The sequence below is a fragment of the Mizuhopecten yessoensis genome, unplaced genomic scaffold (genome assembly GCF_002113885.1).
Source record: "Mizuhopecten yessoensis strain PY_sf001 unplaced genomic scaffold, ASM211388v2 scaffold11123, whole genome shotgun sequence".
In the NCBI taxonomy this organism is placed as follows: Eukaryota; Metazoa; Mollusca; class Bivalvia; order Pectinida; family Pectinidae; genus Mizuhopecten; species Mizuhopecten yessoensis.
This window is the reverse complement of record NW_018408891.1, coordinates 953,742-973,265: the sequence shown is the minus strand read 5'-3', so window position 1 is coordinate 973,265 and position 19,524 is coordinate 953,742. Positions and strand designations below refer to the sequence as shown.

Sequence of the window (19,524 nt, the reverse complement as noted above, 5' to 3'; positions counted from 1 at the left end):
CGTGTTATTCATTGTTGGCATACTGTATTTATTAATAAATTGTAAAGGTGTACGTTCATCTTTCTAGTGATTCATGATAATGTTGTTTTGTTTGTGTCCACTTTGTTCCTAGATTTCGATTTCAGCGTTTGTCTTTGGGGTTCAAATATGATATTACGAGTATAATCGACGATGAATTGATATTGAAATAACCTGAAAGATCTTGTTTTTAAAAAGTAAAATGTTGTGAATGATTTATATCAAATGCTAATGACACTGAAGCAATGTAAATCCTGTATGAGGCCGATTTGTTTATATCGGTTCCAGTAACACCAGAACAGCTCCACACTGTGTAATAAAAAAAGTAAGAAGGGTGATTTGTTGAAATCGATTTTAATGACCGTTTCATGTGGCGGGATTCAGTGATGTGAAATCATGATTCAAGAATAAATTGAACAATCTACTCACACTTGATAATAATTTTCTTATTGATTTATATACAATGAAAATTATGAATCTATCGTACAGACAAGCATAGGTAATATGATAAACATACAGTCAACAGGTTATACAGTAGTAATGGTTGGTACCGTGTCAAAAATACAATATATATACAAAACACGTTTAAAGATGTATTTGAAAAGAGTCGGTATTCATTGGTGATATTTAATCAACATAAAACCAAAAGGTTCATATTTAAAAGTATGTGGCGTGACTACGGCTTAAGAAGTCGTCAGTTAACATAGCTACCTTAAATATTTGGAAGTCAGCGCTTCGTTAAATTAAAAGCATCTAATCATGGTACATGGTTTTAGTAATACAGGTGTATTTGCAACATTTTCCATTATATGAAATGCATCACATTGAAATTTTACATTTACAGACGTTTATATATTCTTTGATAAACTTTCCAGTCAGTGTCAATGGGTGTACTCTATTAATATTCGGTTCAATATCGGTAGTCCCGCCGAAATTAGTTAATATAAATATACCGCGAACTGTTATATACAGCTTATAACGATATATTCATGATAGAAATATGTTTTATCATTCAAATTAAAACATAATTAATTTTATGTTATTCATATTGTACTTACTAGATGTTGATTTAAGTTTTAACTTGCCATTTATATATATATATATATATCAATAATCGAACATATGCCTGCAAATGAGTCCATACTAGCATATTACGCACTGATCAATCACCAAAAAATACCGTTTCTTTTACAAAACATTATTATGACGTCGATTTACTGCTTAATTTGAATCAACAAATTCAAACATAGTTTGAAATTGATCTGATGTTAAGCGGTTATTCACAGCAGATGTTGACATCATTAATAGAAACAAACTGTGTTTTGATTTACTTCGGGGCTCTGAAATTGCATCTTTTAAACAGGAAATGGAATTGACCAGTGCTCCATAATGTAATAGACATGTAATATAATTATATATGGAAAGGAAGCTCGTTTGAAGTTTTTCTATAATGGTGACGTCATAATCAATACATAATGATATACAAGATTTCCTAAGACTTCAATTTCAATAGCGATCATTTTATTGGTAACAGATATCAATCCTATTAATGTAGGTCCGGATGAAAATATTCTTAACCGATTCTCTCTTTGAAAACTATAAAACAGAAACAATCAGTATGCCCGAAGTTTTCTTTCCAGCAAACCAGAATAATAAATCTCTAATTTTGCAAACTTTCAAAAAACATTGCTCTATATGAATTATTATTTTATAGTTTCACGAATGACACATCTGAGGAGGCCAGAAAAGATACCAAATGACAAAAGAAAGTTAAGCTTATGCGTCAGCTATCTGACAATTCGGCGACATAGTTAATCAAAACCCTGTATTATAACAAAAAAAAATAAAAAAAATAAAAAATAAATCCAAGATAAAAAAAAAATTGGCTATTCTTGAAATATCTTTTAATTTGCCAGAAAAATGAATCGTCTCTTTGCACTTTTTCCAAAATCACCATTACAATGAAATATGCATTGTTTTGCTAACAATATCACGAATGAGATATCTTAAGAGGCCAGAGAAGCTACAAGTAACAAGATGACGAAAGACGGACATATGACAATTCGGAGACATTGTTTATTAAGACTGGGAACAATGGAACCTCGTACGTTGGACTAAAATCCAGAATATCGCGTTACGATTTTTGAAAATTAATGTCCTGTTCGGGCTATTGGACTAACAAGATTCCACTGTAACAATAATCACAGGTAAATCGTTTGATACATCATAAAGTCTAAATGACTGTAAATTATGATTAATGTTATGAATATGTATAATAGATGAACAGGCGGAGAATGGGTCGACTTGTTCTCTTGAATGATAACCAAACAAAAAATGACATTGGACCCCAGATACATATGATGCCTTGGTTATTTAGAGCAGAACAAAACTTTGGCGTTTAAATATGATGCAAATGGTTTTGTTTGTTCTGACAAATACTGGATAGAGAACACCTTCCAAGCTCTTATAACGTCTTTGCGTATTGCAGAGTTATCTTCTCTTGGGAGCAGGTATTGATTGTGACGTCACTTGTTTGTGAGAGTAACATCATCAATTTTTGAGAAAACGACGTAATTTTCTCACACAAACCAATGACGTAACAATCAATACCTGCTCCAAAGAGAAGATAACTCTGCAATACGCAAAGACGGAATAACGTATGCATGAGTTTTCAAAATGATGGTACCACTCTCACAGCCGTTTGTATTAGTCTTCATCATCATCTATATACCCCAAGTCAAAGCAGTAGTTTTGTTTTCATTATTATGCATCAAAGCATCTTGTATATTTAAAATGTCAGGAGGACAATCGATGCATCAACATTAAAACCAAATAAACCCGTCAGTAGACAACGGGACAAGGAAGTCAGCTCGCTGTAAGCTAGTTGACATATTTGATAAACAAAAACATCAAATGTAATCCATCACATACACACTTGTATACGTTTTTGTCTCATACTAATTTCCCTGTATCCATCAAATATAAAACAATATTTATGAAACATATGCGAAAAGGTTGTATTAGCTTAGCGCTGCAATTTTGCAATATTGTTTACATGCTGTTTCATGCGGCATAAATTGTATCAAAACAAAGCCCCATTTGTAATTTTTCGTTTTTTTTTTGTACTGTAACATGAACCAGGATATGATTCCACAAATATTTTTGTTCTTTTGTATATCAATAGTTTGCCAAGATAATTAATGTTTGCTCCAGGATACGACACCTTGTTACACAATACACTACCGTTTTATGGCGAATTAGTATCTACATGTGTTGGATGTATAAATCAACTAGTATGTAATGTAAATCCGTATGCAGTAATTCACAGACTGATCTTTCATCGTGATTTCAGTTCTGATAAATAATTACATGATACCCTACAACGTATTCACTTTGATAAAGGGTTAAGGTATCTTTCCACAGGACTACCAGTAGTGTTGTGATGGCAGTGTGGTAGCCGGAAATATACATTTGCAAGAACCTTAAAGTTACTACACGGACATTTAAGTCACCGTATGTTTGGGTTGGTTTTTAAAAAACCAAATTTATCCTTCGGACACTATAGAAGGATACCGTGCACCATTTAGAACGAAAAAAGCAGAAACGCTATATTTTGTTATAGACGAAAACAGCACTATTTTTGAACAAACTGTCTGTGGAAATCCTTCTTGTTTGTTAAATGTTAAACAAAAACAATCCAAGAAAGCCGCAGCCAGCTGTCATACACATCCACACGTGGGGCGTGATTTCAAATGATTAAAATGTGTAGGATTGATAATCCAACACTTAAAATCCTATCAACTGATGTATGCATTTAAATTCGAAACCGAGAGATCAATTTAACCCATGCAAAGCCTGTTTTGATTGCAACGCATCGACTGAAAATGAAATATTTACAAAAATGAACATTACAACCAAATTCTGATCAATCAGTGTTTTACAGTGTTTGCTCTAATACAAATGTACATGTCCCATTCTGGTAAGCATAAAAGCTGATCATGTCACAACAACATGGATGCTATCATGTTATACATTCTGTTTAAAAACTGCAGGCTAAGGTCAATATTTATAGCAGCCTTAATTACCTGGACCTCAGCAAGTTTATCAGCAGCAGATTGATAAACTAAAAGGGATATTCAGCCAAAATAATCCTATTAATCATATCAAAGTCAAATATAACAGAATTAAGGAAAAACTTTGTCTTCATCTAGAATGAAGATTTACCTGAATATATATTTCCTGTATTTTTTGTGTCTTTCTTCACACGCACAATGTACATTTAATAAAGTTCAACTAATAAATAATTTAAAAGAATAAAGTTATATTTACATTTAATGCACGCGGCTGTAATGAACGTTTAATGCACCTATTGTAAAATTACCTTCGCTGACCCCCTATGGAACATTCTTATTGTTTTAAAAAGTAAAAACACATATCATGAAACCTCAATAAACTGTATATACATTTTATTGACATTTTTAGTCGTAATAAAAGGCATAAATTAAGTATATCCTGGTCGAAAACAAAGACATGGAAACTTCGATATCTCACAAATCATCATCTTTACAGAAAAAAATTATACTGACATTTATTAATGTAGATATGTTTTAGTAGTGTAGCCATATGAACAGCAAATTGTGATGTACTTTATCAAGTAAAGTTCTAGAATGATGGTATCGCTGTATAGTGTATAGCGCAGTGTAATACATTTTGCCATACGACATTTATTTCGATATTTCAAAGGTGCAGCCCCCTGTGTTTGCTCAAGGTACATATTTCTTGCAGTCCCCTGTGTTTGCCCAAGATACATATTTCTTGCAGTCCCCTGTGTTTGCCCAAGGTACATATTTCTTGCAGTCCCCTGTGTCTGCCCAAGGTACATATTTCTATAAGTTAGACAGAATACGTCATTTGTTTTCTTGTTTTGATTTTCTCAGAAAGTGTTGTACAATGTCAATACCCACATGAATAACAATGAATTCGGTATATCGTATAAGGTTACAGTATAATAACCAGAAAGGTTGACGTTACATATTGCATCCATATCTCAACAAGTGACATGCACAATTACACAATACATACCACCTTAATACTATATAATTACAATAACTGCAATCATGTACATATATACCTAGCATACATTTCACACCTTACGATACATGTTATAAACATTTGATATATATACTGACTTATAAATACATCAAGAAAACATAATACATATCTTATAGTAGGTTCAACACACGTTATTTTAATTTCAAGTGGTTATTATAACGTTAAATACTTGTACTTGATCATTCAGGAAATAATTAAGTTACGTATAATTTGATATTATTTCAAAATCAAAATTCAATAATTAATTATGCGAGATTGTTTTTCTGCTCTTTTTTCATTTAATCGTTCTTTTGCCCATTTTGCTGGTTTATTTTTTGCATTATAAAAAAAAAATAACAGACATTTTACTTGTATGGAGCATAGATAAAAAATCAACATTAATATGTCACTTAATACTACAATTACATATATATCTGAAAGAAAAGTCCACATGAGGAAACTATAAAAACCTGCAGTAAAATAATTAGTAAATGTAGTAAAAGTGTGATTTATGTTGCATAGGTGTCGGGCTGTAATCAACATCAACCTTCACAGAAAACTCATCGTACCATTGTATACTACAGCAACACTCTCACACACAAACGCACACACAAACTAGCATGTTGCATGATTGTATATTCGCAAATAAATGAATTTAATCCAGTTTGGATTACAATGATTAATTTATTATTTTTGTTATCTTTTCTACATTCGAATCCCTTGCCCTTTTAAATGATTTCGGTATTGAACATATTACAATGTATTTAATCACTTGTGTCCTTTCTCGTTATTAGAAATGCTTCAGAGGTGGGTGTTTTACTGAAAATATAAAAATAGTTCCTTTGAAAATTAAGTTTTTGTTAAAAAAAGAAGATTACCTTTCAATTGCAAAAATGTTGCCCAATGCAATCAAAATGAACGAACACACAAAAAGAAAAACACAAGATGTTGATGCTATTTTGGTAGTATGCCTCAGATTATGGTTGATTAAAGCAATGAGAAGATTCCTTTTCCCATTTCATAGATATTATGTTTGATTGATTTCTCTTCACTAAAGTGGATGAGTTGGTGTAAATGTAAATGGTTCATAAAGCGACTTGTTTTCACAGACCTAGGAAGCATGTTTGTCTTGGTTACTATGCAGTATATTTCTCTCCTTCTTCTCATGAAATTTGAGACGTAACTCTCAGCAGGAACATTGGTGGAAACAAACACATTGGTCACATTTACAACCAGATCGGTACATAATCCAAGGTACATATTTCCAACTAAATGAGAGGTTGACTTATAGTGGATTCATTCCAAGAAACCACTCAAAAATTCACCATTCAGTAAACAGATCCGATCATAGATGCAATCACAACCAATTTGTTATAAAACCCTGATAAACTGCACCAACGTCCATTTTTAGAACCATAGGCTCTTTGGTGTTTGCTATATTCCTCACTGGATCCACTTCAATGATAAATGCACCAGTCCGGAATAACTGACATGTAGACTTTTAACAGATATTGAAATCATGGTTTACATACACAGTTAATCACTCGTCTTTTCATCATTGCATTTCAGCAATTCAAAACACATTCTTCCTTAAAAAAAAAGCTAGATAAGATAAAACCCATCATTGAAACAGCATTTGTCATTGTACAAAAATATATATCTTTTGTCTATATGAATGACTGTCAGTTTGTTGATTATGTCAAGGTCAGAAAGGTTTCTTGTCACTTTGGATGAGTGGTCATAAATGAGAGGCAACACAATGCAACTCCATTGGCAATTTCCAGGTCATTTTTCTTGTGAATCATTCTAAGAATGACTTAACTGGCAACTTTTTGGTCAACTTTTTTGTGTGAACGACCATTCTATGAATAAATCTATTGGCAACTTCAAGGAAAGTATTTTGTCTGTATGGCTGATCAATCACTTGACCATCAACTGATGTTAATGTTGTATCTTAGATTGTCCAATAATTTCACGTGGTTAACCTTGACCAGCGCTAACCTTGACAGGCGACTAAACCTAGGATTTGTCGGCCATACACCTGAATGTATATAATGCTCCATGGCCAGCCTGCATGTCCACCCAGACAAAGCCGTCTGTGATCTTCTTCAGGAAGCCGCGCATTCCATCGTGGTAGCCACATGTTGCATTTGTCACCTACAAAACATGATTCATAATTATAAATAATCTTATCAGGAAAGTTTTCCCATGATTTATAATATTCACTGCAATTTTGCTCCACTCAAATTCTGCATTCAAAAGTTACTTTTCATACAAAGTCAACAATATTTTCGACACATAACTTCTGAAAAGGTCATTATTGACCTTGTTCTTGACATGGGTATACCAGGTAACTTCCATATTTGTTTTCATTTTGAGGAAAAGTTATGAGCCCATCACACACAATATACACTGATATGAGCCTGTATGAAATACCATAAAGCAAAAAGAATTATCATGCATAATTTAGAAATATATAATCTCTATTTGACATTGAAGCATACTCCATTAGATAAAAAAACTGAATGGCTTTCCAATTGTATTGACAATTAATTTACGATAACTTGGACATGAACTTTGATGTTCATGACTTTCAATCACTTTGCTTGAAGCATCCATCTACATTACATTGTTCATCTTTACAGCTGACTTCGCCCCTATGGAAGTGGTATTTTGCAATGTTGTAGACTGATGGCAAATGTATTGATTCCTAATAGTCAAGAGCATAGGTAATATCAGATTGTGCCTCCATTTGTAGCAGCAGCATTTGAAGTTTCTTATCTTCATTTAAATGCATTCATATGAAGTTGGCAATGTTTATGAACAAAACTGGTCAATTGGTAAACAAAAAGAAGAAATGGACATAAAAGAACTCTAAGACTCAAAGCACAGAAATTCAATAACATACTATACACTGTATATAATCATAACATTCTTCGTATATATTACATTATTGTGTTTCTTTTTCTGGGTTTTCTGTCCTCATAATAGCTATGGCCATTTGAAGACAGTATACCCAAATTTCAGGATATATTATTGCATTTTTTTTTTGTTTCTTGTCCAGGGTTTTGTGTCCTTGGAATAGCTACAGTAAAATTAATACCAGTAATTTTCAATTATAGCATTTGGCTGAGGTCGATACCGACGTTGAAGGCTACAATTGTTTTATTATTTTCAAAACAGTTATGTAAGCAATCTGAAAAAAACCCTAAGGAAGCAGGACGGTGCGTTCGTTTGGAGACACGTCATAACTCTATTTTTAGAAACAACCTTCAACAAAACATCACGCCCTCCCAGTCGATATCGGTTTTTATTAGTGGACACACGATGCACTTCTGGTCAATCACTTGTTGTGAATAATATGAAAAAATAATAAAACCGTATATCAGAGTTTCTGTCATGAAAAATATGAATATTTAATAATAAATATTGCACGATTTTGTTTTCCCCGAGTTTTATGTCCTCCTTATCAAACCCCATGCCCTTTATTCAGTATCTACATATCTTAACATCGGATGACATCAAACAATTCATGTGGCCTTGGTAGAGACCACAGTGCATCAAGTTCATTATTACAACTAGCAGGTTTTTCACGCATAGAAAGTGTGGGAGAAGAACCCTGAAGACGATATTCTGAGGTAAAGCATAAAGCAAAATCTTACCCTATACATTGTACTAGTATAAAATAAAATATACACTTGATTTAAAAACCATTGCGATACAATTTATCAAAATGTCTATTGATCACTCTTGTTGGATTGGATGTGTTAGCACGTGAGGGTCGGATTAATGTGAATGAAAAGCACTACCCAACCAATCTAACCCTTTGATCGAGATGTTTCTGTGTATAGCACAGAAGTGATATATTTGTATTGATCATTACAGCAGATTCTGATCAAGTCACTTACAATCAGGTCAAATGGAAATTTGTTATTTCCACAGGGTTCCAACAGTACTGAAGGCAATGCTAGCTCCCACCCCATCTTCTGTAGATATTCCCCTGATATTTCACCCCTTATCTTGATAACGTTGAGTACAATGTGCTTGCCAGAGATAAGCTTTATATATATATATATAGCCACAGTATGCTTAGTAATGGATCGTCTGCTTCAGAAAAGTGCCCACATATATTCCTTGACATATATAGACAGAAAAATTTCTGTTCAAGTAGATGTCAGCTAGCATAAAAATCAGCACTTTAATAGAGAAAACAACACGCCAAAATGTCGCTATACTCTCAATGCTATATTTAAGGATTCCTGCAGAGACATTCCACACTCTAATTTCTGTCTGACAAATGTTTCTACTTCAAAACGTATCATTAAAAAATTCAAATTTGCAGAAAAAATTGTTATGATCTCATATTTGATCATTCATCAGTTCACAAATTCATATTTTATCCATTCTCGTTACATCAAGGAATTGATTGATTCTGTGTTAATATTTTTAGAAATCTGTGACGCAAATAATGGAATGGGTTTCACTGCTTTATGACACATAATTAGTAGAGCCTTGTTTTTTTTTTTTTTATCTGACTCAGTGTAATTTTTATGGCTTCATTTTTGGTTAATCTACAAGGATGTGATTTATGAACTTGTTTATATTGTGACCTAAATATGGAAGGGATATTTTGCAATACTCATAACTTCTGTATTCAACGGTTGATGCTATATTTAAATGGTATGAAATGTAAAGGGAGAGAGAAAATATATTCTGAGGACCACAGCCACAGAAAAGGTATATAAGTAGTGTTGGCTCTGCTATTGTCGAGAATTCTATAAAGAAAGGGGACAAAATTAATGGAAGAGATATAATAATCTCCCTATCTATAAATTCCTACAGTAGTACGGGTGGAGAACTTAATACATGATTAACTTTCTCTGTTTAACCCTCTCACCCCTTGGTAATTTTAGTAGACTCGACAATACATTTATCTTGATGAGTCCATTATGGTCCACAGTGGTGAAAGTGTGTTAATATATATTGTAAACGGTAGTTTATATGATAGCAATAACTGGGTTATTCTTCTTAAGCTCAATGTATAAAACTGCACTAATCAAATATATTATCTTAGCTCCCCATCACATTAGGATTTATTTATTTATTTTTAGCAATCATTGTCTGTATATGTTAAAGGCAGTGTGCAATCTACTTTTTTTTATATACATGTATATATATTGATGGAAATATTTGAAAAATCATGGATGCACTCCGTCTGGGTCAATTACGTGCAAGGCACATTAGTGATGCTAATTAGCTGTCAGTAGTTGTAAAGTAAAATTGTATTTTGATATTTTTTATATCAAACAGTTACTGATCACAGTGACATGCAATAATCTCTGCTTAAAAAATTCAATGCATATTGAACATATTAACTAGGTCTCTAGGGAGTGATGTTGACTGTTCACGTTACATCTCACAATTAACAGAAGGCAATCAAAGACTTAAATGCTCTAGCAGGGATTAATAACATTGAAAACTGTGACATTTAATGCAAACAAAAATCAACTTCTGAAGAATAATAACCTTGCATTGATCAGAGATTTTCATTTCACCCATGATAATTTTTGAAGTAATTTTCCATTACGAGTTGGCCACGACAGTAAAATAACACAAGAAAATGCATAGAAAAACTATCTGCAGGCAAATTTAAGTCAGTGACTTAATTGGGTGTCGGATCAAACTGATGTCTTGAAGTCTTATTATAGAAACGGCCTACATTACCGGACCCAACTATTAAATCAACTGAAGTTGACACTACAAGATAGATCGATACGTTAAGATACAAGAAACTTTCTTTTTTGTCCTTTATATATAACATGAAACATTAGCTCTGTAGCTATTCTTACCACAGAAAATGTATATTTAGTTCCAATGTATTGACAGTTGAAGGTGATTGCCAATGTCTGCTTTTTAAATGAAAATAAAACAAACCATTTGTTTGAATTTAGTATAAAATGTCACAGGCACACAAAAATATTGACCCTTAAAATTTAAGAATACTGTTCCCTTTTCCTGGCAAATTTGTAATCCAAGCCACATTTATAAAACTACACATGAACTATTTGAGAGACTATAAAAGTCTTGTTGACGTATAAGTTATACACGTAACTGTAGCATTCACCTATAAGCTATAAACAACATTCCACACCTTAACACAGGAAACAAAGTCTACGTCTGTCTGGTGGTTTATCATGCTGAAGGCTACAGTAGGACCAATGATGAAACCTGTATGATCAACATTCTCAGGTAATAAATACACTACAGGTATATGATATCTCAGGTAACACAGGTAATGAATACAGTACAGGTATATGATATTTCAGGTAACACAGGTAATATCACTACAGGTATATGATATCTCAGGTAACTCAGGTAATATCACTACAGGTAGATGATATCTCAGGTAACTCAGGTATATGATATCTCAGTTATATGATAGCTCAGGTAACTCAGGTAATAAATACAGTACACGTATATGATATCTCAGGTAACTCAGGTAATATCAATACAGGTATATGATATCTCAGATAACTCAGGTAATATCACTACAGGTAGATGATATCTCAGGTAACACAGGAAATAAATACAGTACAGGTATATGATATCTCGGGTAACTCAGGTAATAAATACAGTACATGTATATGATATCTCAGGTAACTCAGGTATATGATATCTCAGTTATATGATAGCTCAGGTAACTCAGGTAATAAATACACTACAGGTATAAGATATCTCAGGTAACACAGGTAATGAGTACAGTACAGGTATATGATATCCCAGGTAACACAGGTAATATCACTAAAGGTATATGATATCTCAGGTAACTTAGGGAATATCACTACAGGTACATGATATCTCAGGTAACACAGGAAATGAATACAGCACAGGAATATGATATTTCAGGTAACACAAGTAATATCACTACAGGTATATGATATCTCAGGCAACTCAGGTAATATCCCTACAGGTATATGATATCTCAGATAACTCAGGTAATATCACTACTGGTAGACGATATCTCAGGTAACACAGGTAATGAATACAGGACAGGTATATGATATTTCAGGGAACACAGGTAATATCACTACAGGTAGATGATATCTCAGGTAACTCAGGTAATAAATACAGCACAGGTATATGATATCTCAGGAAACACAGGTAATAAATACACTACAGGTATATGATATCTCAGGTAACTCAGGTATATGATATCTCAGGTATATGATAGCTCAGGTAACTCAGGTAATAAATACAGTACATGTATATGATATCTCAGGTAACACAAGGGGAGACAACAACTTCCTTTCCACCTCGTTTAGTCCTGACGATGTGGTTTTCTGCATACAGAACATATATTGACTAGACTATTACAGCTGAATATTGCAACTTTGATAAATGTTTACAACATATTTTACCATACTGCTGCAAAGTAAGAACTTTGTTTCCAGGTAGGTTTTTTAAAATGACTATCATGTAATTCTTCTTGTGTAAAACTATCAGAGAATATAGCCTTAAGAATTTGAATTTGAATTACATTTTTATCAATCAATTAACCATCAAACAGTTGAAAGGAGATCAGTACTTTGATAATAAATCTGTCGTTGAATTGGCCCTAATTACACCTCAGCAGACCAATACTGTACAGGTAAAACCATCAGTAGAAGTACACCTGTTGGTATAACTTTTATCATGTCAGATGGAGTATTCATTAGGACAAGACTTAAAAGTACACATGTGTATATCAAAAAGGTTTAAAAAACTTTTCATATATCATTTTTAGATTACAAATTATGATTCCTTAAATATTTCATTTCCATAACGTTTTTCTCTGACACTGATCATTTAAATGATAGTCAATGTAGACATCATTAATATTTGAGCTGTTTAGTTTTCCTGACAGGTAATCATTTATTAATTGATTTTTCATTGATCTAGACATCATTAATGTTTGATAATTTGTGTGTGGTATTATCTTTTTGTATATATTTGTATTTTGTATTATGTTTACTGTCTATATGCTCTGTACTGATAAGTAAACCAGGAGGTTCAAAGTAATAAAGAATGAACTCATGAATTTTACCTAATCCTTGATGAAGCCTGGACCTTAGAAAGGGGTTTATTTAATGGGATACCAGGCTTATATCTCAAAATTAAACTTTAAAAGGCTCATTCCAGACAACCGTGGTAACAAGAGGTGTGGGCAGCTTGTGATGAATTATGGCAAATGATTATTTGGTATAGTCATGACCTTTGTATTAACCTTGGAACCTCAACATTTTATGAACTCATTTGAGGCATTGGGACAGACATAAGTTATTACGCTATATATGCCCTCAGTTTCAAATATAGTTATCAGAAGACTATACAGCCCTCTTATGATTATGGCTGTTGCGAGGACCTTCAACCAGAAAACAAATGAAATCAGAGACTATCATTAGACATGATACATAATGCTTAATTGTAATCAAGATTTGGATTCAACACTCCTCTGGCATAGATATATAAATACTTGAGGAAATCACTTGTAAAAGTAAAAAAAATCTACAGTATTTTCAAATGTTGATAAATGTATTGTAATGGATTGTATCATGTAAATGGATCTTTTTTAACCCTTTCACCACTGTAGACCATAATGGACTCGTCCAGATCAATGTATGGTAGACTGTCTACTAAAGTTACCTATGGGTGAAAGGGTTAACCAACTTCAGAAATGTCTATAATCTATTTTATTACATACATGTATGAAAATGAGTTAACTGGAAAGACAAAGCATTTCAAAACAAAGGAGAGTTTTTATTTGTAAATTGGGATTTTTTCTTCATAGATTGGTGATCGTGAAGGGGTGCCCAGAGCAAGCCTATGCAGTGAATTGGTCTGTCTGATGGTCCTGAAAAGTGGAGTGATAAAAACCTGAAAGTTAAATACTAGCCTGGCAACATTTTCATGAAGACAATATCAAGGCTGCTGGTCTTCAATATAACCAGATCTTGAAATTATAGAAACCTATAATAATCTTTTCATTTTGAAGAAACTCTTTTAATTTCTTCAAGTTTTGAGATAATTTTAACTGCAAGACTTGAATCATCTAATACCACAATCCTATAGTAAATATTTCTCCACACTAAAATATATTGACGACTGTGTGTGAATTTAAAGAGCCACAGTGCTGTTCTAATCCCCATCCTATTTGGTGTTCTCAAAGCTTGCTCGTAAAAATCATGTGCCTGTCTGTATGGCACCATTCCTAAATCCAATTAAACTGTTCATTTCCTCCAAGAAAAAACACGTCAATATCTTTTTTATATATAATTTACACATTCTAGCTTCACAATCCCATAATTTCTAAATCAATTTCGATTTATTTTGTCCATTGCCGTTTCCATGGAAATGTAGACTGCTCTTTTCAGAGCATGGCCACACTCAGAGCACCTTTTCAGCTCTTTTCAGAGCATGGCCACACTCAGAGCACCTTTTCAGAAGTCCTAACCACATGTCTTTCCTTAAAAAGAGAATCATAATGTCAGTGAAGTAAACACAATCCATGTAGTCACCGTCCTATTAGTCATGATTCTGAGCATTTCCCCTCAGTGCTGCTTCTATGGAAATGAAATACTCGATTCCAATGGATGATGACAAAAGAAAAAACCTTAACCCTTTCACCACTGTAGTCCAAAACGACCTTATCCAGATCAATGCATGGTAGAGTTTACTAAAGTAACATAGGGGTGAAAGGGTTTAAAAAGCACTCTTCTATACAATTTCATACAACTGAAGCATCAATACCCATTTATCAACCGACTCGAGTTCTGACTACCTACATTGTACATGCACAGTGTACTTGCTGCTAGATCACTTCCCACTATAATGTGACCGGGCGGGTTGCTGTGCTTGGTGCCTTTGGCATGGCATTTCAGTGAGATGGCACTATAAAGTCGGCATCAGATCTGTGCTATCACAAAGAGGCAAGCACACCAACATACCCCGTCTCCTGCATACACACACACAAGCACGTGCACATCCTTAAATGACTTTAACTGTTAATATGACATTAAACAAAATTAAACCAAACCTAAATCAGGTTTAATTCACCAGACATATATACCTTATACTTTTGTCTTCTTTCATAAGGGAAAACAAATACTAAAAATATCTAGTGTTCAAAATATTCAGAACTTTCAAATTGTTTACATCTTAATATAGGAAATAAGACCTTTATATTTTACCAAAAATATTAAATCTTTTTGTAGATCAATCACAATTATTTTGAAATAAACATATTTAATAAACTTGGGCAGGATGGGGGATCACCAAATCCTTACTTGGGTAAGTCAATAACAATCAAAGGACAGAAACCATGCATAAACATGTTTTCCTTCTTCAAACATACTCAATTATTGCAATTACATCAGAGATCAGTGTTCATTATAATTGTCAGCCTGTGCACATACATGTAGCAGGAAAGACTTTGAGGGACGTACTTCAAAGCTACCGAGTTATAGGATACAGACAAGACTGGAAGCCGTAGGGATGCTGATAATTGATAAAGATGTAGAATCCATTGAGAGGAGGGGACGAAGACTTTCATCACTGACATTTCATCATTCACAAATCATTGAAATGACACAACACTGGTAAAATCTTCAGACACAAGGCTGTTAATGCACTGCTCCTAGACTCAAGGTCCTTCACCATTTCTAAGACTCAAGGTTACTGAAGCACTCCAAGACACAATGTCCTAAAAGAGCTTCAAAACAAAACAATCAAGCTCAGAGACAAAGTAATAGAGCATCCCAAGACAAAAAATGCCCCGATTTTGAGACAAAGTCACTTTTAGCTCTAAGACAAAGTAATAAATCATTAAAAAAAGACAAAAAATCAAGTACATTGTACTCCAAGACAATGTCATTTCAGCTCTCATAGTTATATATATATTAGGCATTCTATGACACAGTCATTGCAGGCGCTCCAAGAAATAAAGTAATTTAGCTCTCCGAGAAACAATGTCATTTAAACACTCCCAGACTCAATGTCTTCAAGCACTCACAGACAAAAAATCATTAAAGAAAATCTGAACTCAATGTCATTTAAGTACTCCCAAACTCAAGGTCATTGTATGAATTACTTCAAACTCAAGGTCATTTAATGACTCCCAAACTCAACGTCATTTACCACCCCCAAACTACAGACATTTTCAGTGCTCCAAGACTTAAGATCATTAAACATACCTAAACAAATTCCCCCCAAACTCCAGGCATGACAGGTTCATCTGAACTCAAGGTAATTTACCACTCCAAGTAACAAGGTCATTTAGGCAGTCTAAGACTCAAGGTCTAAGTTCAGGGTCTTTAGGTATGCCCTTATTATGAGCTGCCTTGCTCTAATGGGCCTCATAAAATAACTGTCTATTAATCTGGTTCATGCCTATTTTATTTTTTTAAATACATCAAAATGTATATCAAGTCCAAGACAAAGACCATCTATCTATTGATTAGATATAAGCAATAGAAACCTAATACAACAGGAAATTAGTCAGAAAGGATAGAGATAACATTTCATCAAGGGCAAGACATAACAAAAATAAGAATAACCTCTCAGTCAAGTTCAACTCAGGCAGCTAGTCTGAGCACAACCTGAGAAGCCAACAACCAGATTCTAGATACCATCTTATACAATGGCAATGAATCAGTGTGAAGTTAGCATGAATTCCTATTTTGCTAACGCAGTCCATGAGGATGAGATTGTCTGTAATTGAGATAAATGATGATGCAACTTAGGAAATTACAATTCCGTGTTCTGTTACTTGGTATATAGGTAAAATCATCATGAAACGAAAGAAAGAAAAAACAAAGTACTGGCATTTATGGTCTGATAAAGGCCAAAGTAAAAAAGGTTTTTCAACAGTAAAGGCAGCCAATAAATTCTACAGAAAATGGGGAGAGAGAAAAAAGGATTATTTTTAATACCGGTATAATAAGTATTCAGAATTAGAAAAATTAATTCAGGTAAAATACTTGAGTGAATAAACGTCTGCATTTGTAACCAATAGTTCAAGATACAATATACAATTCTGATACTGATAATGAGAAGAAATGCTGAGGACAAATAAAGTCTACCCCGCAATCAATATTTCAAAACTGGTCATCCCGAAGATTACTATAGCTATAGTCAGTTTCAGAAAAGTCCGACATATATGACTTGAAGCATCGTCAATGAACAAACACCATGACCTTGGATTAATATCTTAATCACATTTAGCACTCGGCTGACTAGCCAATACAAATATAGCTGTATAGCACCTGGGGGACTATCAGTCGATTCATGTCATGAAGTTAAACATCCATATTAAAAATCAATTATTCATGATCATGAGACATCCATGCATGCCTTATAGCAATACATGTCACTGCAAAACATAATATTTTGGAATAAAAAAAAAAAGTTGCCATGAGGACACTATAGCTGTATCAGCCAAGCTTTGATTTTTTAGGAATGAAGTACGACAGATTTAAATCAAATTACGAACTTGCAATTACCTGTCCGACCTGTCATTGTCTCCTGTTTTAGTCGTAACTTCTCCGTCAACCACTCGGGAGTGTACACACTAGCTACATGTGATGAAAAACTGGAGCTGGGAAATTGTGATAAAAATCTTTCTTTTTCACAGAAACATGGCTTTAGGAGTGGAAGAGAAACCATTTTTTATTTCCTGACCTGGAGAGTATTTTCTCCAACAAAGAAACTGAAATCTCAACTATACGATTCATGACGACTGAACCGGCAGTAACGTAGAAATTATCATGGGGTGGGCATGCTCATGCATGGGTTTTTTTGTTGAGTAAATTACCTGGTAGTATAAGATAATGATATAGATATATAGAACATATAGATCTCAGAACTAATTGCTGTCAGGAAAAATATTCACAGTGGGGTTCTAAGTTTTAAGTCATGTCAACGCAACCATCTCAACAAGCAAGACAGCTTCCACTTCATTACATGGTATATTAGAAGGTAAGAAGGATTGTATAAAGCAAAACACTACACAACCTTATCTCCAAACTGAGGATTATTAATTGCAATTGTAAATTAGTTGTGAATTTATCACCACTGTGTAAATTAAGATTCTCAAGGGTAAATAAGGTTGCCAGTGACTATAAATATACACAAGTTTAGTTCTTCAATCAATATGCGAGAATTATTGAATCCTGGAAATTAATGTCTGCAGGAAGATTGATAGATCCCATCCCATTATTTCAGTCACAACTCCACCGACAGTAGTGTAAACAAAAACACATGTGGAGTATGAATATCGTCATTCACTTTTGATGACGTCACAATTACCGGTGACGCATTTTAATGACGTCACAATTGAACACTTGCTAATCGGCCACAAGGCTATCTCCCCTTAGTGGGGGGGAAGCTGACCTTTCCCGGCTAAAACGGGAGACATACCTGTGAAGGGTGGGAGAAATATTTATCTAGGTCCAATATCAAATTAATTCCTAATAACTGATTTTGTACATGGTGTATGATAAGTGCTGAAAATGAGGGGTGTATAACTAAATAGTCTTAAATCCCAATCGAACAAACGACACCTACTTTTCTAATTTTGATATTTTACCAAAAACAAACAAAATAATCACCATTATATAATTTCTAATTGAAGACCTGTATATCACATGTATCTATTTGGGTATGCTGATCATTCATTTGACACTAGACATCATTATGTGACAAAAAGAAATCAAAGAATTCTACTACAGTATGGATATTTGACTGTTTGTTGAAGGAAAAAAAAGGTCACAAATTTAAAATATTTAGCCTGTTGTTCAACTGTATCTGGTGTGTTGGAAAATCTAACTACAGATATATGTACCCATATAATGTAGCTAAAATTAGTGTACTATACAACATCACCTATATGCATAGGTAGTACAGTCACCTAAATGGTACCCAACTATCAAAGACTTAATTTATATATATACATTTAACTATTTTTTTGAAGTTTTAAACATGAATTTGAGCATTTCAAGGCAAACTAGTACTAGTTTTTATGCCGGATTCAATTTCATATTTGACTTTTTCAAAGAATGAGGTATCTGGGGTCCACATGGTTCTATCTTGCAACTTGCATTTATATCTCTTCACTTTAAAAGGTTTTGTACATTGTACAGTTGGACCACAGGATACATAGCTCAACAAGGTGCTACCTTGACATTTTATTTATTGTTTTTAACTTTAAAAGGTTTTAAATTGCACTTGTTACAGTCTAGAGGGGACTTTCAGTAATTAATCCAGTCAGGTTACATGTCTACATGAGCTAACTATATGTTGTATATTGCAAGTCTATGCCTGACTGACTTTGGAGTGTCGCTAAACTTCTTGTGCAATTATGTAAATGACCTTTGTTAATGA

The 19,524-nt window shown here is 33.5% G+C and overlaps 1 protein-coding gene across 2 annotated transcripts in view; it reads right to left on the bottom strand.

Moving 5' to 3' along the window:
- Nucleotides 1-4,467: 4,467 nt before the first annotated feature.
- LOC110466173 overlaps nt 4,468-19,524 on the bottom strand; it is a 76,960-nt gene continuing 61,903 nt past the window's right edge. The window contains exon 4 of one of the 2 annotated variants that reach the window (XM_021522523.1): nt 4,468-7,266. In XM_021522523.1, coding sequence (XP_021378198.1) covers nt 7,129-7,266 — 138 coding nt within the window. In that variant the 3' untranslated portion in view covers nt 4,468-7,128. Of the gene's footprint in view, nt 7,267-13,916; nt 14,000-19,524 lie in introns of those variants that run through there. The other variant, XM_021522524.1, reaches the window with a different exon arrangement.